The 23225-nt window shown below is 38.7% G+C and overlaps 1 protein-coding gene across 1 annotated transcript in view; it reads right to left on the bottom strand.

Annotated features, from left to right (window-relative positions):
• MYH15 (myosin heavy chain 15) overlaps positions 1-23225 on the bottom strand; it is a gene marked incomplete at both ends in the record, with an annotated part of 182920 nt that overhangs the window by 78456 nt on the left and 81239 nt on the right. The window contains 12 exon segments of the mRNA XM_079705269.1: positions 2971-3058; positions 3061-3115; positions 4806-4982; positions 6365-6513; positions 6516-6618; positions 13363-13410; positions 13414-13618; positions 18085-18198; positions 18200-18219; positions 19816-19939; positions 20839-20864; positions 20868-20956. Of these exon segments, the coding sequence (XP_079561395.1) occupies positions 2971-3058; positions 3061-3115; positions 4806-4982; positions 6365-6513; positions 6516-6618; positions 13363-13410; positions 13414-13618; positions 18085-18198; positions 18200-18219; positions 19816-19939; positions 20839-20864; positions 20868-20956 (1198 nt within the window).

Here is a 23225-nt window from a genome sequence, read left to right as displayed (position 1 = left end):
TTTTCCATGTTGGCCTACACATAGATTACTTCACTTAAAAATTAACTGTGACATACTAGTTTATGATTTAGATATCATGTGGTTATTTATCCATTTCCCTATTAATAAACATTGAGTTTTTCCCCCAAATTTTACTTTTACAAATAATGCTGTTCATATACATGCACCCTTGTGTACATGTGAGTGTCTCTACAGAGTGGATATTGAGCAGGGAATTGGTGCGTCGGGTATAGGTATGTGTTTAAAAACTTATAACCTTGCCCTTTGGCCTCCAATAGCAGGGTGAGGTTATTTCTCTACATTTACACTTAACATTAGCACACTTCTAAATTTTTTCTAATCTAACAGATTAGTATGTCATTGTTTTATAATGAATGTCCTTGTTTACTAGTGAGGACAGCATGTTATCAACTATGAGGATTTTAAAATGGGCAATAGGGCTTCCCTGGTGGCGCAGTGGTTGAGAGTCTGCCTGCCGGTGCAGGGGACACGGGTTCGTGCCCCGGTCCAGGAGGATCCCACATGCCACGGAGCGGCTGGGCCCGTGAGCCAAGGCCGCGGAGCCTGCGCGTCCGGAGCCTGTGCTCCGCAACGGGAGAAGCCACAACAGTGAGAGGCCCGCGTTCTGCAAAAAAAAAAAAAAAAAAAAAAAAAGCAATAAAACAAATGAACTGCCCGCTTGTGTCCATTGCCCATTTTTCTGTTAGGTTGTTCATCTAATTATTGAATTATAGATTTTCCTTTAATACTCTTGATATTTATTTTTTGATATCTGCTGCAGATATTTCTCCCACTTTCTAATTTGCCCCAGTTTTATTTATGTTGGCTTTTGCCACATAAATGTTTAAAATGTTGGTGTACCAACATCAAATTTATCAATATATTCCTTTTATGCCTTTGGATTTTTGTGACTCATTCAGTCTGACCTGCCAGTTTCCTAAGACTTACCACCTATATTGTCTTTTAATGGTTTTGTTTTTTAATGGTTTTTGCTGTTTTTATTTAATTGAAGAACATTTAACATGAGATCTACCCTCTCAACAAATATTTAAGTGTACAATATTATTAAATATAGGCACAACATTGTACGTCTCTCTAGAACTTAATCATCTTGCATGATGGAAGCTTTATACCCATTGAAGAGCAACTCCACATTTCCCCCTGCCTCCAAGCCCCTGGACACCACCATTCTACTCTGTTTCTATGAGTTTGACTGTTTTAGATGCCTCATATAAATGGAATCATGCACTATTTGTCCTTATGTGACCAACTTATTTCATTAGCATAATGTCCTCCAGGTTCATCCATGTTGTTGCATACGGCAGGATTTCCTTTAAAAAGAGGCTGAATGATGTTCCATTAAATGTATACACCACATTTTCTTTACCCATTCATCCATCAGTGGGCATTTAAGTTGTTTCCATATCTTGGCTATGGTGAATAATGCTGCATTTTCTAATGATTTTATAGCTTGATTTTTGCATTTAATTCTTTAATGAAACTGGATTTTGTGTTTGTGTGAATAGCGTGAGGAAGAAATTTAACTTTTATCTCAGAAATAGCTAAAAATCTCAGTGTTATTTATTAAGTATTCTATACTGTCATCACCATTTTAAAATACCACATTTTCATGTATTGTTTCCATATATACATAGGTCCATTTAGAGAAAATGTTGTATAATAAATTTATCATTTCCTGAAAACATGGGTTTCTGAAATGCCAGAGCTCTTTGACCTGTGGCCTACAAGGACATAGAGTATCATTTTCACTTTGCTGAGCTGAAACACAATCTTCAAAATTGAATGCTTAGGGAACTCTATCATCATTTTGCCTTTCACTGTTCCGTTACATTCACAGGGTTACTTATTTCATCTTTTCCAAACACCTATCAAGTTCAGTAACTTATTGGTAGGCTATTAATCAAGTCTGACCACAAGCATGTGTAATGGAAACTCATGTACACAGACAGGAAAACCAGAAGCTCATAGTTGCTCACTTGACTTTCTTCTTCTTCACTGTGGGCTCCAATAACCAGTGTGCTCCCAGCTTTAACCTGGCCTTATCTCACTCTTAGATCTCACTGTTTCCCTCTCTTATTTGATCTATTCCAAATAACTGGAAAATCCCTAATGGTTAGAAGAAAGTCTAGCTGGGGACTCCCCTGGCAGTCCAGTGGTTAAGACTATGGGCTCCCACTTCAGGGGGCACAGGTTCAATCCCTGGTCAGAAAACTGAGATACTGCATGTTGCACAGCTCAGCCAAACATTTTTAAAAATATGGAGAAGAAGAAGAAAGTCTAGTTGAACAGAGGAAGACAAAAGGGACAATGTGAGAAAATCCATTTCACTGAATGATGAAACTAAACTGAGAGGGCCGTCTTGCCCTGAGCTCCTTGGGAATCCATGTGAACTGAAGGTCTACTGATTTTGATCATGTTATGTTTTGCTTTCAATTTTAAGGTTTAATACTTATACAGTAAATTATTTGACCGAAAAAAGTTATATAAATGTTAATGAGGTTATATCTGGCAAACAAGTTTTGTTTTGTTTTTTTAAATGATCAGATGGTATATGGGACTTCACATTAGGATTTATTTTCTTTTTCTTTTTTTTTTACTTTAGGCCATTGGTCTCATCATGAGTAAAAGAAGTGAGCGATTTTTATTTTGACTTGTAACTTCAAATTCCAATAATTCGCACCTCCTGTGCTTTACACCTTTCATTCGCATCTGCTAGTCAGCCTTCTCAGTTACTTTCTTGTAGGTTATTACATAATTATAAAAAGAAATTTCACATAAAGTCTAGCAAAAGAAAAAAAAATCAATTTCCTAGGCTTGTTATCCTTCTTATCCTCCCCTTCAGGTCTTGAGACAGCTGGCCCTAGGGTCATGAGGATAAATGACACGAGAGAGCTGTTTCCTCCAATAAAAGGTCCCCCAGAATCCCGAGTCAACAGAAAGGTGACTCACCTCCTCAGCTTTTCTGCTAGCTGCAGCTGCCTGCTCTCCAGGTCCTCCATGCTTTCCTGGTTCAGCTTTACCTCACCCTCCAGTTTGCACTTTCCTTTTCACAGTTCATTCTCGCTTTGCTCTCCTGCTCAAGGGCACCCTCAAGCTGACAGAAGGAGGCATTATTGAGCCCAATAAATAGGTAAAGTTTATACTTTACTAGATGTATTCATTAACCACTTACCTTCTGGAAAAAGAAAGAAAAATACAAGCAGAGTCTGTAAATGATGCCCAGTTATGTAGATATTTTAAAATAAATATTGTACCCATCAATAGGACAACAAAAGAATCTAGAAATCACGGTGATGAAGGAAAACTTTAGCGATTAAGGAATATGTGTTCTAGCCTACAGAAGAAGCCAATAATAAATGCCTAGTGAGCCCTTGTTTGATTGCTTTCCAGTGATGGGAAGCTCACTTCTTCACATGGCAGCTCATTTCATGGGTGGATAAGTCCACTTACTCAGGAGTGCGTCTTCATAAGAAGCCAAAGTAGTCTCTGTAAATTCGTCCCACCGGTCTAATCTCTGCTCCCTGGAGCAGCACCAAGCAAATCTGTCTCCAATGATCATTCACGAATATTAGGCAGCTGTCCTGAATCTTCCAACTCAGTATCACTGACCCTTTCAAACGCATCTCACATGGCATGATTTCCACACCCTCCTTTACCACCTTGGTACCCTCTATGGTCCATAACATTGTGTCATATTCTGGTACCGCCAACAAGGTGATCAGAACATTCAAGTTCTGTCTGGAGTAGTGTTGCCAACCATGATGTTGAGGTTAGCTTAGCGGGAGGCTAAATAACAGTTACAATATGGCTAGTTTTCAGTGATATATTTACTTTGCCACAATAGAAGCTATTTCCTGTGACCAGCAAAAGATATAAAATTCGAATAGGGGAGAAGGGAGAATTTCTGGAGGGCGTATGCAAAAACCTGAAAATAAATGAACTCTGGGAGAGAACAAGTATGTGAGAATGCATGTGTGACAGTGTGTGTGTGTGTGTGTTGTTTGCACACCACCAATAAATCCCCATATTGAGGCTTTGTGAGATACGTATCAGTGGAAATAGGAAGAGAAGTGAGACGACTAATAGGTAATAGAGGAAACTGATAGAAAGGCATGAGGAAAAAGAAACAGATAATAATAAAAAAAAAAAACAACCTAACCACGCTTGTCAGCAATTTTATAAAGGCTAACTTTGGGGACTAATAAAACAGTGAATGCACACACTGTCAGCTGGGAGGAAACAGGAAGAGTGATGACCCTAACCACTGAGACTCGTCTGAAGCCTCTTTATTTCACAAGGTATTTGGAGGCAGAACAGGGGCACCATCTCCAGAATCTTACAAGTGTTTTCCAATAGTGTTGGTAGAACACAGCTTGCGACTTACATATCTTTCTACTTTAACAAACCTCAGTGCATGGCTGGAGACACAACAGGGCCTTAAAGCAATTGTTCAATACTAGTGTCAGATAAAGCACCAACATATCTGCGGGGCAAAACACCAGGTTCTGTGGGGAACAGTCAGTCAGAGTGATACCCCTTCATGATTCATCTCAGTGTTCTCCCACTGCCCAGGGTTGTATGAAAGTTGCATATAAAAACAGACAGATTACATGCTGGGGCCTTTCTTTTACTGTAGTGGTTCACCTCTTATTTCTAAATAATGAGGGAAACGAACCATGCTACTAAGTTTTCCTGAAAATGTCAAGATAAATGAACTAAGTAAAAAGTGGAGGTTTGTACAGATGTAGACACACAGCTAACTAGCAAGACGTGTCACTACTGACCTCGTTCGCTGGCTGCTCTAGTGTCAGCTTGGTTTTGCTCAGGGTGAGGGTTTTCTCCTCTTCCGCGTGCAGGTCCTCCAGGGTCTGCTGGTGGGTCTCCTGCGCAGCCTTGGCTGCTCGCTGAAGTTTGCTGACATCCTCACTGAGAGACTCCACCTCCTCAGTCAGATGCTTAACCTGTGGGGAGAAGACGACAACAGTTCCATGAGAGCCACTTATGGAAGGTGGGGTATAAATGCTAAGGGCCATCTCCTCTCTTTTCTAGGACCAAAAATCTCATGAGGTATCCACTGTCATAAAGAACCAAATTTAGCCAAATTCCTGATGGACTTTTTAAAACTCTAAATTCACTTTTTCTTTTACACACAGACACAAATGATCTGTTAGCTCTCCTGGTTGGGGAATGGGGTATTCTGGTTAATCAAATATTATCAGCATAGGGGCTTCCCTGGTGGCACAGTGGTTGAGAATCCGCCTGCCAATGCAGGGGACACGGGTTCGAGCCCTGGTCTGGGAAGATCCCACATGCCGCAGAGCAACTAGGCCCGTGAGCCAAACTACTGAGCCTGCGCGTCTGGAGCCCATGCTCCGCAACAAGAGAGGCCGCGATAGTGAGAGGCCCATGCAACGCGATGAAGAGTGGCCTCTGCTCGCCGCAACTAGAGAAAGCCCTCGCACAGAAACGAAGACCCAACACAGCCAAAAATAAATTAATTAATTTAAAATATATATATATTATCAGCATAGGTCAGTGGATGGCCAGTATTCAGAGTGTCGTATTATTTGTATAACAAGAACACCACTAAAGGTAATTTAGCTTTCTTTAGAGTATTCGGGGCAATATTAATCTTGTGCCTCAAATCCTAAAAAAGTGGCAGTTAAAGAAGAGTTCCAGCTGATAAAATAGGCAAAAATGCAAGCCATTTATATCAGGTCCAAGTGCTTTTTATGAAAGGGAACTGAGGTACAAGAGTTGTTATTTAATCATCTGCCAAAATTACAGTATTATTCTGGAGACTCTTTTTTTTATCAAAGGTTTGATACAGACCCCTCAGCTGACTTCAGTCTATACACAGATGCACAAGATAAAAACCTCAGATAAAAAGAACAAAACATTAAGGTCCTTAGCTGGAATTAAAATGACATCTCAAGGTCAAGCTCCAAATCAACATCAACGACAGAGGTGGGAATTCAGACGTGTCCCAAATCACCTTTCAATAAACTGCATCCTGTTCCCTCTCCTTCCAAAAAAAGGATACTTAGAGGCCCAATGAAACCATTTTGCTCTTTCTATCAGATTTCAGATGCAATTAGATTGGAACAAATGAAAATGTTTCATTTGGGAGATTAAGTGGGGTTCCATAAATTCAAGTTGGAACTTTGAATTAGGATGGCACAGTTCACCAGATCCTTCATTTGATGCCAGTTCTGACTCCCAGTGCTGTAAAGTTGTGGACCACTGTGTTAATTAATATAAACAGAGCAAGTCTGGTCCTGGAGCCCGATTGGGAGTGTGGAATTCAGGCATCTAGGCCTTCCTGACATTATAGAAAAAGTACCTTGTACTCTGAAGCACGCTTCTCCTTCTGTGACTTCGCAAATAGTGTTTCCAAGTCATCGATTTCTTCCTTCTTCGACGCGGAACATTCATCTTCGAGTCTCCGCCCCCTGGCAGTCAGCTGGGAATTTACCTCCTCTTCTTCCTCCCCCCAGCCCCCCAAGCAGACAGCGCCTGGACGCTGGCCTCCAGCTGGATCTTGGATTTAATCAGTGACTCGCACTGCTCTTCAGCATTTGCCAGGGTCTCTCGCTCCCGCCATGATGAGGAGAAAATTGTTGCCAACAGCTGGAAGTAATTTATCAGCCAGGCGAAATGCTGCTTAACACACAGCAGAGAGATAATTGCCTGTCCTCTGCCCGGCACTTTTGCCTACCTTTCCTAAGCAGTTGAAATAATATTCCCAGTTCCCTGACCCTATGGTTGAGAAGTGGAGGGGTTGCTTGTGTTTGGAGGTGCTTTTGATCTTTCAGGCCATTCAGTAGATTAGATTACCTCTTCTAAAGCACTTAATAGAATCCTGGTGGGCTAAAGGAGCTAACGTGCCTCCAAAAATCAGTGGTGTGCTGATTAAATCACAGCTACTGGAAGCATCCCTGCAGGCATATAGTTTGAGGGCGCTACCTGCTCAGAATGTGGTCTTTTAAGAAAGTGGTGCTCTCTCAGACAATAGAATATTTATAATATTATTATAAGGACCCTGATGTACTTGTTTAATATATAAGCATCTTCTAATAAATACAGCTGGGCTGTATATTTTTTTATTCATAAGCTGAATTTACAATTCATGAGGTTCCTTGAATATCACTAACTAGACTTTACTATTATTTCCAACTAAAATATTTTTCTCGATGGTTCTGCCAGAAGTAAATTCCCCAAGTTATAACCATAGAGTGTGCAATCCTCCTTCCTCTTATTTTTTCAAACATACTGCTGCCAACTCTCACTGTGTGGCCCACTCTTTCTGTGTTATGGTCCAAGTCAAAAACGAAGGGGCCGATTGCTTTTTGCTACAAAAGCACCTTGTGTAACTTTGTTTTTTTATTTTTATTTTTTACATAAACTCCATATAATTTATTTTCACTTCTCCATACATGAGGTCACAAGTGACAGAAAGAGACGAGCTTAAGCTTTAAAAAAAAAAAAAAAAAACCTTTAAAGCACAGCAATGAGCACTGAGCAATTAGTGTGTGCCAGGCTCTATATTCCTTCTCTGCCTCCTCTTGTTTAACTGTTACATGAATCCAATGAAGTAGGCTATTCTCATACTTTTCCAATGATGAACCTGAGGCTTAGGGAAGTTAATTATCTGAAATTACTTGACTAGTGTGTGGTGAAGCTGAGATTTTAACTTCTTTTTTTTTTTTTTTTGCATTTTTTTTTGCATCTTTTTTTTTTTTTTTTAGTTTCTGCTTTATAACAAAGTGAATCAGTCATACATATACATCTGTTTCCACATCCCTTCCCTCATGCATCTCCCTCCCTCCCACCCTCCCCATCCCACCCCTCCAGGCGGTCACAAAGCACGGAGCTGATCTCCCTGTGCTCTGAGGCTGCTTCCCACTATCTACCTTACGTTTGGTAGTGTACATATGTCCATGCCTCTCTTTCGCTTTGTCACAGCTTACCCTTCCCCCTCCCCATATCCTCAAGTCCATTCTCAAGTAGGTCTGTGTCTTTATTCCCGTTTTACCCCTAGGTTCTTCATGACATTTTTTTTTAATTCCATATATATGTGTTAGCATACGGTATTTGTCTTTCTCTTTCTGACTTACTTCACTCTGTATGGCAGACCCTAGGTCTATCCACCTCATTACAAATAGCTCAGTTTCGTTTCTTTTTATGGCTGAGTAATATTCCATTATATATATGTGCCACATCTTCTTTATCTATTCATCCGATGATGGACACTTAGGTTGTTTCCAGCTCCGGGCTATTGTGAAGAGAGCTGCAATGAACATTTTGGTACATGTCTCTTTTTGAATTATGGTTTTCTCAGGGTATATGCCTAGTAGTGGGATTGCTGGGTCATATGGTAGTTCTATTCTTAGTTTTTTAAGAAACCTCCATACTGTTCTCCATAGTGGCTGTACCAATTCACATTCCCACCAGCAGTGCAAGAGTGTTCCCTTTTCTCCACACCCTCGCCAGCATTTATTGTTTCTAGATTTCTTGATGATGGCCATTCTGACTGGTGTGAGATGATATCTCATTGTAGTTTTGATTTGCATTTCTCTAATAATTAATGATGTTGAGCATTCTTTCATGTGTTTGTTGGCAGTCTGTATATCTTCTTTGGAGAAATGCCTATTTAAGTCTTCTGCCCATTTTTGGATTGGGTTGTTTGTTTTTTTGCTATTGAGCTGCATGAGCTGTTCATAAATTTTGGAGATTAATCCTTTGTCAGTTGCTTCATTTGCAAATATTTTCTCCCATTCTGAGGGTTGTCTTTTGGTCTTGTTTATGGTTTCCTTTGCTGTGCAAAAGCTTTGAAGTTTCATTAGGTCCCATTTGTTTATCTTTGTTTTTATTTCCATTTCTCTAGGAGGTGGGTCCAAAAGGATCTTGCTGTGATTTATGTCATAGAGTGTTCTGCCTATGTTTTCCTCTAAGAGTTTGATAGTTTCTGGCCTTACATTTAGGTCTTTAATCCATTTTGAGCTTATTTTTGTGTATGGTGCTAGGGAATGATCTAATCTCACACTTTTACATGTCCCTGTCCAGTTTTCCCAGCACCACTTATTGAAGAGACTGTCCTTTCTCCACTGTACATTCCTGCCTCCTTTATCAAAGATAAGTTGACCATATGTGCGTGGGTTTATCTCTGGGCTTTCTATCCTGTTCCATTGATCTATCTTTCTGTTTTTGTGCCAGTACCACACTGTCTTGATTACTGTAGCTTTGTAGTATAGTCTGAAGTCAGGGAGCCTGATTCCTCCAGCTCCGTTTTTCGTTCTCAAGATTGCTTTGGCTATTCGGGGTCTTTTGTTTTTCCAAACAAATTGTGAAATTTTTTGTTCTAGTTCTGTGAAAAATGCCAGTGGTAGTTTGATAGGGATTGCATTGAATCTGTAGATTGCTTTGGGTAGTAGAGTCATTTTCACAATATTGATTCTTCCAATCCAGGAGCATCGTATATCTCTCCATCTATTTGTATCATCTTTAATTTCTTTCATCAGTGTCTTATAATTTTCTGCATACAGGTCTTTTGTCTCCTTAGGTAGGTTTATTCCTAGATATTTTATTCTTTTTGTTGCAATGGTAAATGGGAGTGTTTTCTTGATTTCATTTTCAGATTTTTCATCATTAGTGTACAGGAATGCCAGATATTTCTGTGCATTAATTTTGTATCCTGCTACTTTACCAAATTCATTGATTAGCTCTAGTAGTTTTCTGGTAGCATCTTTAGGATTCTCTATGTATAGTATCATGTCATCTGCAAACAGTGACAGCTTTACTTCTTCTTTTCTGATTTGGATTCCTTTTATTTCCTTTTCTTCTCTGATTGCTGTGGCTAAAACTTCCAAAACTAGGTTGAATAAGAGTGGTGAGAGTGGACAGCCTTGTCTTGTTCCTGATCTTAGTGGAAATGGTTTCAGTTTTTCACCATTGAGGACAATGTTGGCTGTGGGTTTGTCATATATGGCCTTTATTATGTTGAGGAAAGTTCCCTCTATGCCTACTTTCTGCAGGGTTTTTATCATAAATGGGTGTTGAATTTTGTCGAAAGCTTTCTCTGCATCTATTGAGATGATCATATGGTTTTTCTCCTTCAACTTGTTAATATGGTGTATCACATTGATTGATTTGCGTATATTGAAGAATCCTTGCATTCCTGGAATAAACCCCACTTGATCATGGTGTATGATCCTTTTAATGTGCTGTTGGATTCTGTTTGCTAGTATTTTGTTGAGGATTTTTGCATCTATGTTCATCAGTGATATTGGCCTGTAGTTTTCTTTCTTTGTGACATCCTTGCCTGGTTTTGGTATCAAGGTGATGGTGGCCTTGTAGAATGAGTTTGGGAGTGTTCCTTCCTCTGAAATTGTTTGGAAGAGTTTGAGAAGGATAGGTGTTAGCTCTTCTCTAAATGTTTGATAGAATTCGCCTGTGAAGCCATCTGGTCCTGGGCTTTTGTTTGTTGGAAGATTTTTAATCACAGTTTCAATTTCAGTGCTTGTGATTGGTCTATTCATATTTTCTATTTCTTCCTGAGTCAGTCTTGGCAGGTTGTGCATTTCTAAGGATTTGTCCATTTCTTCCAGGTTGTCCATTTTATTGGCATAGAGTTTCTTGTAGTAATCTCTCATGATCTTTTGTATTTCTGCAGTGTCAGTTGTTACTTCTCCTTTTTCATTTCTAATTCTATTGATTTGAGTCTTCTCCCTTTTTTTCTTGATGAGTCTGGCTAATGGTTTGTCAATTTTGTTTATCTTCTCAAAGAACCAGCTTTTAGTTTTATTGATCTTTGCTATCATTTCCTTCATTTCTTTTTCATTTATTTCTGATCTGATCTTTATGATTTCTTTCCTTCTGCTAGCTTTGGGGTTTTTTTGTTCTTCTTTCTGTAATTGCTTTAGGTGCAGGGTCAGGTTGTTTACTCGAGATGTTTCCTGTTTCTTAAGGTGGGATTGTATTGCTATAAGCTTCCCCCTTAGAACTCACCTTGTGTAACTTTGAACTCCTTTCATTTGTCTCCATTTAGAGGCTAACTAAAACCTCTTTTCTGTGAGCAAGTTCTTAATTACTGTAGGTCTCGTTGTGACATAACTTCACACATATCTCCATATTTCATCTTTAGACCTCATCCATCCTCTGCAATTTGGGCAATCTATTACCTAATCATTTGCTTGGCTTACGTTGTTTCATCTACTTAGATCAAGAGCAGAGAAGGGCAAAAATCCAGGCTATTGGATCCTGGCTAACTCTCAGCCTGTCTGCCCAACAAATGGGGCTCAAAGAGGCACAGATGGGGGAGGTATAAAATAGTGAATCTCCAACATCATTGAAGACCCAAGAGAAAGGCTAAACTAAAAACAAACAAAAATGTTAAGACAAAAAGGATCCATGCAAATCAGAGAAGCTTCCAATGCTTGAGCAATATTGGGGACATTTGATCTTAGTTCATCCCAGGTTGACAGGCAGAATAGCTCTTTGCTCTCTTCCATTCAACACTTGTACAGGACCTGTCACCATCACCAAATGAAGCCAACAATCCAATCGACCATCATCGATCCTCTCATTAAACATGATGGCAGGTTTGGGGCCAGCTGAGCAGTGGTGTGACAGTTTAACAGTAGGGACATCCTTTCCCCAGTGGCATTTATTTTCTCATGTACTCACAGTGTTAATTGAAATGGGTTCACTCAGTGTTGCTGGTATTTTGAGTTAGTGAATAATTTGAAAAGAATCCTTGTTTCCTTGATTCCTACTGTATGGAGGTGTGTTTCTTAAAAATCAATGAGATAAAAAAAAATCAATGAGATAAAATATTTCATAGCCAGGTCAGCTTTTTAAATCAGTTACAATTTGAACTCATCTCAGCCTTCCAGGACTTGCCCTGCAATTGGCTTCATGTGTCTCCTATACTCCCCACAATGATCTTTTATCATGTATCCCAGACTTTTACCCACCTCTCCCTTCACAAGTTGGGTGTATTTCTATCTCCACATCAGCCCAGGTAGCACTGGCCACTCTTTTTGTTGAGAGGAAGAATGATGAAAACTAGGAGGCCAGGTCTCATCCAAGGCTCCCTGTGTCCTAAGCCAGACAAAATATGATATTAAAAACTGTGATTCTCACAATATGGATCTTAATGTAGGCTTGGAGCGGGGCCTAGGAATCTGTATTTCTAACAAGCATCCCAAGTGAGGCTGATACACACTAAAGTTCTTGAACCACTGCTATATTAAATATGTATCAGAAATGTGGGTCTGAATGTAAACTCTCATGTAAAATATGGCCTACTGGAACACTGATGGGTAGCAGAGTCCCAAAAGAAATGAATAACTTGGGTCAGCCTAAAACTACTAAATTTTCTCTGTTTTCCATAAGTCCAAAAAGCAGGTAAAATACAATATATTTATATAATGTATTTGAACCCAGTATTATTTAACTTAGCACTGTGCTAAGTGGGGTGGAGAGTACAATAAAGGTGGATGAAATTTCATACCTGCCTTTGGGATGTAACAGTAGTCCTGGTAGCTAGAGAAGAGGAATAAAAAAGGGAGTGAATAATGGCACATCGGCATCAGATTAGAGATGGAGGCTCAGATGCCAGGGCCAAGGGTTTGGATTCTATAATGCACATATTGCAGGATCTGAAGCTTGTTCATCAGGGAAGCAACATATTTTTTCAAGACAATGGTTCTCAATCCTGGCTGGATATCAGAATCACCCATACAGATGATTTGGACCCACACAAGACCTGCTTAGTCAAAGTATCTGAGAGTGGAGTCTAGGCACGTTTCTTTTTATTTTTTAATGCTTCACAAATAAGTTTGATGCAAAGTCAAGGTTGAAAACTGATGTTTTAAGAACTCAACTGATTGTGATATTGACTTGGACTGGGAAAGGGCAAGTAGGGAGATCAAAATCAGGAAAACCAGTTAGGGGCATACTGCAATAATCCTGAAGATCTCAGTAAAGCTTTTCTCAGGACCTACTAAGATCCTATCTTTTGATTTGCTAATGGGTTATGTGCTAACTACAGAATTTGAATTAAGATCCAGAGCTTCCTGGCTCCCATGATAGATTTCCAACTGTTTATATAGTTAAAACCCATCTAAAAGTTTGTCCCTTTTTCAAAGACATACTGCCAATGAAATCAATTCACTATAAAACAGGGTGTCTCTCTAAGTGTTTCCATTGTCTGTGTTGGATGAAATTCTACAGTATTTGCAAAGCACGTGCCTCTATTTTTTCAAGTCAATACTGCCTGCAAAACAAGGGAATCTAATTAGAAACTTGATTTGAAGAAGAAATGGTGGGGCCAGTCACAGCCTGCAGCTGAAAAAGCAAGTCATTCTTTTCCTGGAGTAGGGAGACTTACTTGGCTTTCAGCTCCTCCCTCTGAGATTCTGATTTTGCCAAGGCTTTTTGCAGCTGCACACACTCTTCCTTCAGTCCAGCTACCTCCTTTCCCATTCCAGCAGATCTAACAAGAGGCTTGATCTTGAAAAAGAGCCTCATCCATGGCCAGCCCTTCACAGCCATGAAAGCTCTTACATTCCACTGGATCAAAAGAAGTGCATCCCTAAATCGAGGGGGGAAAATAAATAAATAAAAGCAAGTTAACCTAGACTATAAAAGAGTTATTTTCCGGATTTCCCTGGTGTTGGGTGGTTAAGAATCTGCCTGCCAATTCAGGGGACACAGATTCGATCCCTGGTCCAGGAAGATCCCACATGCCACGAAGCAACTAAGCCTGTGCACCACAACTACTGAGCCTGCGAGCCACGTGCTGCAACTATCGAACCCGTGTGCTGCAACTACTGAAGCCCACGTTCATAGAGCTCGTGCTCTGCAACAAGAGAAGCCATTGCAATGAGAAGCCCGTGCACTGTAATGAAGTGTAGCCCCCACTTGCTGTAACTACAGAAAGCCCATGCACAGCAACAAAGACCCAACGCAGCCAAAAATAAATAAAATTTTAAAAAATAAAAATAAAAAAATTTAAAAATAAAAGAGTTATTTTCCAAATTAAGATCCTTAATAAGCACAGCTTTTTAGGAGTCATTATAAATCCTCATTAGTCTTCAAAGCACTTCTACATCCAAGCTCTCATTTGATTCTATCAAAAACCCTTTGAGGGACTTCTGGGGCTAACAATGTTGTGGACTATGTGTCCTGAAAATGTTTCCACTACAAACATCCTTTAAATGAGAGTTGACCCTTAAAGAGGGTAAGAAGTATAGAGGGAGCTAAAAAAAAACAGAGTGAAAAGTGAATGCTTGTACAGTCTGACCATCCTTACGGAAGGAGGAAGCCAGGCTTGGTATTGTAGGGTTTGTATTTTTATATCCTTGTGGATAAAGAGAAAGGCTGCGATTTTCAAAGAATTTCACCCTTAATGAAAAGGAGGATTTAAAAAGTCACTCACTGGCACAGAGAGAAGTCAAAGAGAAGTACATCTGATTTGGTCTGGGCTCAGGGTGAAGAAAAAAGATCCTACGCTAAGAATTTTTTTTTTATACTATGAACCAGCACCACCGGAGTGTTTGAGATTTAAATTATACTACCTGATTAGTGCAGAAATACACAAGAAATTAGCATAATCATTTTTTTACACTGGTAATAAATACCCTTGGACCCTTGGGGGAAAAATACAAAAGTGCACTGAAGAAAATACCCTAAAATCAAGCACTAGAGATTTTCTTAAAGTCCCCTTGAAGATGAGCTTATAGTTCAAAATTACAAAACACATATAGAAAAAAATTCAACCATAAGTGAGGGTGAGCACCCACAATAAAAAGTTTCATTAAACCCCCAGGAATTTTAGATAATTGAACAATCTGGTGGAGATCATAAAATAATTCTTAAGAATTATTAAAGACAGGGCTTCCCTGGTGGCGCAGTGGTTGAGAGTCTGCCTGCCGATGCAGGGCACACGGGTTCGTGCCCCGGTCTGGGAAGGTCCCACAGGCCGCGGAGCGGCTGGGCCCGTGAGCCATGGCTGCTGAGCCTGCGTGTCCGGAGCCTGTGCTCTGCAACGGGAGAGGCCACAACAGTGAGAGGCCGGCATACAGCAAAAAAAAAAAAAAAAGAAAAAAAAAGAATTATTAAAGACATAAAGGAAAGAACTGAAAAAAACAAGAAAGAAGTGAGCCACTATGATAAAAGGGCAGACGGATTTGAAAGAGGACCATATAAAATGTCTAGTACTGAAAAGCATAGTCATTGAAATCAAATACTCAATGGAAGAATTAAGCAGCTGATTAGCCACACTGAAAAAAAATTGTGAATTAAGAAAACTAAACCCAAGCAAGTGGAAGGAAGGAAAGAATAAAGCCGAGATCAGAAACTAATGAATGATAAAACAAAAAAAAAATGAAAAAATTTTAAGGTGGGTTTTTAAATAGTATAATTAAATAAACATCTGACATGAATAAGCAAGAGAAAGAGAAGGCATAAATAAACAATACTAAGAGTGATAATACTCTAAAATAAAATAATCTATGATCATGCCCTAGAAACATAATTGTAGATATGATAGAGATTAAGAATTATAATCTAGCAAGTTGGAAGATTTAAAAGAAATGTAAAATTTCTCTTTTTAAAGAAATTAATCTAAACTGATTCAAGAAGAAAAAAATCTCAATAGGCCTATATCTATTAAATAAATTAAATCAAAATTGTAAAATCTGTCATGAAAGAAACACCAGATCTAGATGGTTTTATAGGCAAATTTTACCAAGCACTCAAAGACAGATAATCAAAATAAATTGTTTCATGTTTTGAAAAGAGAAAATATTGCCTAACTCTTTTATGAGGTTAAGGTAACCTTGATTCAAAGTCAGATAACAGCAGAAGAAACAATTACAGGCCAAACTTATTCATGAATGTTGAGGCAAAAATACTATAATACTATAAACCACCCCACAATGTATGAAAAAGATCATATTTTATAAACAAAGTGGGTTTAACCTTTTTTAATCTATTAATTTAATTCAACACATTTATGGGTTAGATGCAAAAGAAGAATTTAACCCTTTCTTGGTAAACGTGCTTAACAAAATAAGATGGAACGAATGTCCTCTATAGAATAAATCATATCTACAAAAAAAATCTACATAAAACATGATATTAAGAGGAAAACGATATCTTTCCCCAAAGTCAGAAATATGACTAAGTTTGGCAAAAGTTTTTGAAGTTGAAATACCACAAGTTGGTGAGAATATAGAGCCATAGGACTTTCATATACTTCTGGTAAAGAGTAAAACAGAAAGCATTTTGGCAACATCTCATAACACTGGAGATGTGTATAGCCTAAAACCTAAATAATTCATACCTTAGAGAAATGCCACTCAAAGTGTGGGCCTCGTACTATCAGCCAATGGGCCAGCATTTTGAGTAACATTGCCCTCAAGAAACTCTTGCATATATGCAGGGGAAGACATTTACAAAAATGTCACTGCAGAACTGTTTGTAATAGCAAAAAATTATAAATAACTTAAGTTTACTTGAGCTGGGAAATGGATAAATAAATTGTGGTATATTCATATGATGGAATACTATACAATAGTTAAGATCAATAATCTAACCTTAGATTTACCAACATTAATAAATTTAAAAGCTAGTACTGAATGTAAAGAACAAATTTTAAGATAATATACAGAGCATATTTATGCGAAGACTAAAAACATGCAAAATCATGTAACTTTTTAAGGACACCTGCATATCTCCACAGAACTTGGATCAAGGGAGAAGTATGCAAGGGGCTTAAACTGAGTCTGTTAATTTATTTTTTAAAATATATTGTGAGTAACTACAGAAAAATGTTAAACTTTATGTGCTTTATATATGAAATATGAATGAAACAGAGGGATAAAAATAAATTCAGGATCTCAGGAGCTAGGAATAGGATCTGGATCAAGGGAGAAATACACAAAGGGTTTCAACTTTTTTAATTATTTATTTTTTAGTTGTGAGATATTACAGAGAAAATGTTAGGAACTGATGTACCTTGATGATAGCTCCATGAGTATGCATTATAATATTTTCTGTACTTTTTGTATTTGAAATATTTCATAATAATTCCTTTAAAGTCATTCTATGATTTAGAGACAATGGATAGTAAAGACCTCATTTTAGAGATGAAGGAAGTGAACTTGAGAAATTAAGAGTCTTATCCAAGCTTACAAAACTGGTCATAGAAGGCATGTCTCCTGAACCCCAAACTCTCATAAATTCCCACACCACATTGGGCACTGTATGGAGGTCACAGAAGACTCTTAGGAGATGTCTCTCTAATATCCTTGACATCACCATGAAATAATATTTTTCCTCTTTGGGGAAAGAGAGGGAATTAACAGACTGTCAAGTAAGCAAATTATACCAAGACCTGTGGACCTCTCTCCAGAAGGTAAACTGTGCTATGGTAAAAAGTAAATACGACAACCACAGAATCCCTTGCTCATAATCCCTCTGTTTGGAGATTTTGTTAGCTTGCTTTCCATGATTCTATTAAAGGTTTTCTTCTATTAAACAAAACCTATGCCTCAGTGTCCAGAGGTGCTGATAAATGTCCCTAGTGAACCTGCCTGAAATGAAGTAACAGAGTTATGGTTACATGTCACCAAGAGTAAGTTTCTGACCCAGGGGAGGCTGTAAAGTGATCAGAACACCTACCTACTTTGCAGCAAACTTCCCCACAGAGCTGGCTGTGAGATGCATGCAAACACTTCTAGGTCTGCTTCTGTTTTGAATTATGAGTCACACTGCTCTCAGAGATCCAGATTTTGCCAATTATAAAGAATCCCTCCAAAGGGAAGACTGGAAGCAGTGCAAAAATATCTGAATTATGCTTATTCTTAGTTAGATAGGGTAATAGAAGCCCTTTGTGCTCTGTATGGTGTTCCATAATTTAAAAAATTTCAAGTCCCAGACTAAGCAGAGGTGGCAGAGCTCTTTACCCTGACCTACTGTAAGACAATGAGCTAAAGTCACATTGACTGAGGCACATTACTCTAGCAGTGGGGACGCAGGGTGGGGATATCATACCTCTCTCCCAGAATCCTCTGGAATTTGATTTGCATCAGTTTTCCCCGTACTCTGGCTTGGAACAATGTAAAGACTTTAGATAGTCTCTCATCTCTCATTGCTTTCAGTTGGCCCAAAGACGGCTTTTAAAAACACCTAAAAGAAATGTCAGATGTTAGTTCTACTCATAGTGGGCATTCAGTAAATGCCTGTTGAATGGCCCTATGAGCAATTGATGTATTTGTTTATCAGTTCTACTACTTGTTAATATTTCTTAATGTGTAAAATGTAAATTCTAGAAAGTTTGGTTTTATAAACCTAAAGTTTGCCACACACACACACACAAAAACAACTTTATTTAATCCTGTGGTTATATTGGTTCCTTAAGAACTTAGACTATCCTCCTCCTGATCTATTAGTAATGTCTAGGCTGTCTAGGGAACTTGGTTTACGTTTTAAGATAGGCCCAGGCAGGGGTCTGCACAGTTTTTCTGTAAAGGGCCAGATAGTAAATACTTTTAGGCTTTACAGGCCACACACAGTCTCTGTACAACCTCCACTCCCACCCCCATCCTCCTCCTCCTCCACTTCCTCTCTTTCTTCTATTTCTTCTTCTTCCTCTTTAAAAATAACCCTTTAAAAATGTCAAACCATATTCAGCTAGGGGGGCCATATAAAAAATAGGCCATGGATATGACCCTTAGGCCATAATTGGCTGACCTCTGCTCTAGAGAAAGTCACTTTTGTCTTAGACAATAAAAAATACACATAAATATTTTTTCAAGAATCATTAGTAATGGCCAAGATGAGGTGAGTGAGGTACCTAAAGCACAAATTTTAAGGAAGCACTCACTTTCAGGGTTGTACAAGTCAGTACTTATACAACCTGAAGAGTGAGTGCTGCCTTAAATTTTGTGCCTTAGGAGGCTGTCTCAACTCATGCTAGTCCTGCCCTAGATGAGTAGTATACAGCAAAAATAACTAAACATACAAGGAAGCAAGGCACCAGGACTGAAAATCAGCAGAAACAGACTCTCAGGTATTCAAAATGTGGGAGTTGAGTAATATTTTGTAATCATGTCCAACAGAGTTCTTTTTCTTAAGCTCTTCATCCCAGACCCTCTAACTCTCCTTCAAATAATTTGACCTTTATATGGATGTCATTAGAAACAACCTGATATTGACTAATGGATAAAACCAAATCTGTTAGTCAGGAGTTTCCCAAAATATGTGGATCATGTTAAGATCTTCAAGATGAAGCAGAATTTAGTGAATCACATTTAAGGAAATTAACTTTGGATTAATTTTTTGGATGATAGGGTTGACCTTAACATTTTTAGACAGTCTTTCAGAATTAATTTCCTGAAAGTGTACTTGTGGATGAATCAGTTCACATGCAGACAAGCAGTTATCTCCAGTAAGTTGGTTCAATTTTGTCTAGCTCTGATGTGTATACACATTTTCTAGCACACTAAAGTTGATTCAGTATTTTATATCTTGGCACAAACTTGCTTAGATGAATAATTATAAAAATGTAAATGTAGTCAAGACTGAGGTTCAAAAAGCATTGAATTTTGAATTTGCTCTCTCAAATAGTGCTGAAGTTTTCACTTTCAGCGGAGCTCTGTTTGTATTAGTTGTGGTCACAAGAACTGTAGAATGCCTTATAATTGCACTGTCACGGGTATTTTAAGATACACAGACTTTCCTCCCACTCTTCTCCAAAAGCATTCTTTGTAGTTCTCTGGTTACCTTAGTGATTCCAAAGTGGTACTGTGTATGGTCTATCTCCAAGGAGCCAAGTAATTCTTCAGCTGCTTTTCTGCTGCTCACAAACTTGCTCTTTGGAAAGGCCCTTTGGTTCAGAATGTAGTACCTAATTTAAAATAAGTAAAGAATAAATCCTGAGGTTGGGGTGCAAATAAGGAAAAATCTGGACAAGTGAGACAAAAGGAGGTATATATAGACTTCCACCCCTCCTACCAATATGTTCAATTTCCCAAAACTCTTGGCAGTAATAATGAGGATACAAGCAATAATTCCTTACTTTGGAATAATAGTTTGTACTTTTCATAGTGCTGTAGAGACCACCTCACTTGATTCTCTGCTCAATTAAGGAGGGAGGGAGGGAGAGATTAGGAGAAAAAGAAAGAGGCAGGTTTAAGTACATCTCTATCATGCAGATAAGGAAACTGAAAAGCAGAGACGTTAAAGGTCTTTTCCAAGATTCCCTCACCCTAATGGTGAATTGGTGGAAAGCTAGAAATATACTTCTTAATTCTGACACAGGTATTCTTTCTACTCTACTCTACTTTGCTCACATTTGCTTGATCACCTATAATTTACACATTTAGAATTTGGGAAATAGAAAGCAAAGGTGCCTCTCCTGCCTTCTGCTGCACTCCCTGCTGGCTTCCTTCCTTTCACAGGATTGCTAGTAAAGCAACAGCCTGCTTGGATGGCAGCTACAATTAAGTACATACAACATTTCAGAGACTCAATTCAGCCTCCATATAATTCTTCTCTATATATTTCTTCTATATGTGGGTCTATTATCCAGTAATAGAGATTTAAGGATATTACAGCTACATAGATGTTGGATTTAAGGGGAAATAATAATGGAGCTCTGTCATCATTTATCTCACCACCACCAAAACACATCGATCTGTAGTCTGGAGGATATCAACCAAACAAACAATGCATGCCTAAACACTCAAAGAGAAGAAAACGAAATGGACTGCCCCAGGCTTCTTGGATCCTGGGATGTATGTTTACCTTTGTTTAAAATCAGCATACAGCAGTCAGTTTGGAAAACCTTCACTGCATATCCTGATCCCTTCCAAGACACCATTACAGTGCAGCTGCTGTAGAACCAAATAAGCATCCATTACACCTGAAGAAAAATGGTCACAACGAGTCCATGTCTAAAAAAAATGATTACCCTAGATTTTGTCCTAATTGCTGCATCTGGGGTTAAAAGAGTTTGAATCTAGTGTTCTCTACATCATAGGTAAGAGGATTCACTCACTCCCAGCCTCATGGCACTCAAAGTACCCATCCTATTATGTAGGAGTCTCCGAATAGGATTTACCTGGAATGAATCCTTTAGTTCACAGTTAGTCAAGATTTTATAAGCAAATACTAGAAGATGAAAAAAATACATTTTTGCTAGAATGTAAATGACTGGCATTATATCCATTTGCCAGCCAAAAACCAGCTAGAGAGGGGATAAAACACAAAAGAGACCTGGCATCTCCAAGTAAGGAGGGGAGGGATTACAAGAAGGGGGAATACAATGAAAGGGGAAGATGAGAACAGCCACGACATTCTGTTTACTGTTCTGTATTAGGAAAGAATGGGCCACATCCCGGCCTACTTTCTCTCCTGATTATCTTGAGAAAGCCTAAGTTGTATTCGATAGTATAAGCATTCTCCTAGTACCCCTTTGTTCCTGAGATGGAGCCCACTAGAGCTGCAGCTGCAATCTCTGATAGAAGCCTTAGAAAAGCCAACCAATGAGCCACTGTATCTGGCTCTCAGCAAGGCTTCTGGAAGAAGCCAAGCAGCACTCTCCTAACAAAGACCTGCTAGCGTGTTATAAGGAAAATGGAATGAGATGATTCTCTGCTTATGCCCGGGGTCACAGAAATAAACTCTAAGCCATATATCCGTAGTCCTGCACTCCTATCCCGTTCATAGACAGAAACAGATCATCTGTAAGAAGGAGCAGAAGTGGAGTTCTATGACACAATAGGGTCAAACATGCTCATTCCCTTTAAGGACATATGAAGAACTGTTTTGATTAGATCGTGAAGCTTTTCTTATGACTTTCTCTTAAGACTTGGAAAAAAAAAAAAAAAACCTGCTGAAATCAGAGCTGATTCGATGGGAGGCAGCTCTAATAGGTAACAGAATTGCTCCAAAATAGAGGTAGCTAATTAGATTCCTTGCTAGATGGAAGCAGTGTCCCTAGATGCATTCAGAAACCCAGCTGATAAGAAACAATGAGGCAAAAACATACAGCGTGAATGCACATGAAGTGTTTGCATTGCAAAAACTCAAACTGCAGCATCATTGTTTAGCATCACACTTTCCCAGAATAGGTCACAGGCTGTCAAGATGGGAGTCTTAATTACAGGAGGTTAATAAAAATGCAAGGTACTACAGAACCTCAGAAATCAGAATCAACAACATCTGGCTACATATTCTAAGGGTGATTAGTGCTCTGAAGACATAAGTGCTTGTCACATATACAACTTTGAGGCTGACAGCCTCCAACCAAGCTCCACAGAAGCCTGTAATTCCAAACAGAAGCCGGGGAATCTTCAAATCCAAGATGTAAGGAAAGTAAACCATGTAATTAATATCCGTAAAAACTCTGTTTTGTTAATTAAAAACATAAATAATTCACCACCACCTATCTATCTCATCACCGCCCTAGCACCATCCATTCATCAAAAAGTATTCACTACAAAAGCCAAGAAATGGAAACATTCTAAGTGTCCACTGATGGATGAATGGATAAAAAAGTTGTGGTATATATGTATAATGGAATATTATTCAGCCATATAAAAGGAGGAAATCCTGCCATGTGTGACAACACAGAAGGACCTTGAGGGCATTATGCTAAGGGAAATAAGCCAGACAGAGAAAGACAAATACCATACAATCTCATTTATGGTTCTAGATATTTTCACCATAAGCTTCTTTGTCAAAAGCATTTTTGCTACAAATGTTTTCACCGCATAACTAATTGGCCATGCAGCAATTTTGCCATAAAAGATAAAATAACTGGTTGACAGTTTGGTTTCAACTGGTTGACAATTTGGCTTCATTTCTCCATTGACACAGTACTTCCATTTTCTATACATGAATCTGAAAGAGGCTGAGGGTCTCAGAGGTGCAGAGTTGAATCCACATTTTCCATAGAACTTGGAACATCTACCAACAGACATGTGACAATATGCCAAGAACAAACAACAGTGTGGAAGGCTTTCATAACACAACACAAAGCTCAGTTACAAACATGTATCCTAGTATTTGGAAACCGATACCTCTCTCAATGAGGGAAGAAATTTTGGCAAAAAAGAAAATGTGTGATGCAGAACAAGGAGATGAATCAACAAGCCAAAAAATGTATAATGAACTATGAACAAAGACTT

Source organism: Hyperoodon ampullatus, assembly GCF_949752795.1.
Source record: "Hyperoodon ampullatus genome assembly, chromosome: 5".
Lineage (NCBI taxonomy): Eukaryota > Metazoa > Chordata > Mammalia > Artiodactyla > Ziphiidae > Hyperoodon > Hyperoodon ampullatus.
Note: the sequence above shows the minus strand (reverse complement) of the source record. Positions and strands in the feature narration are given on the sequence as shown.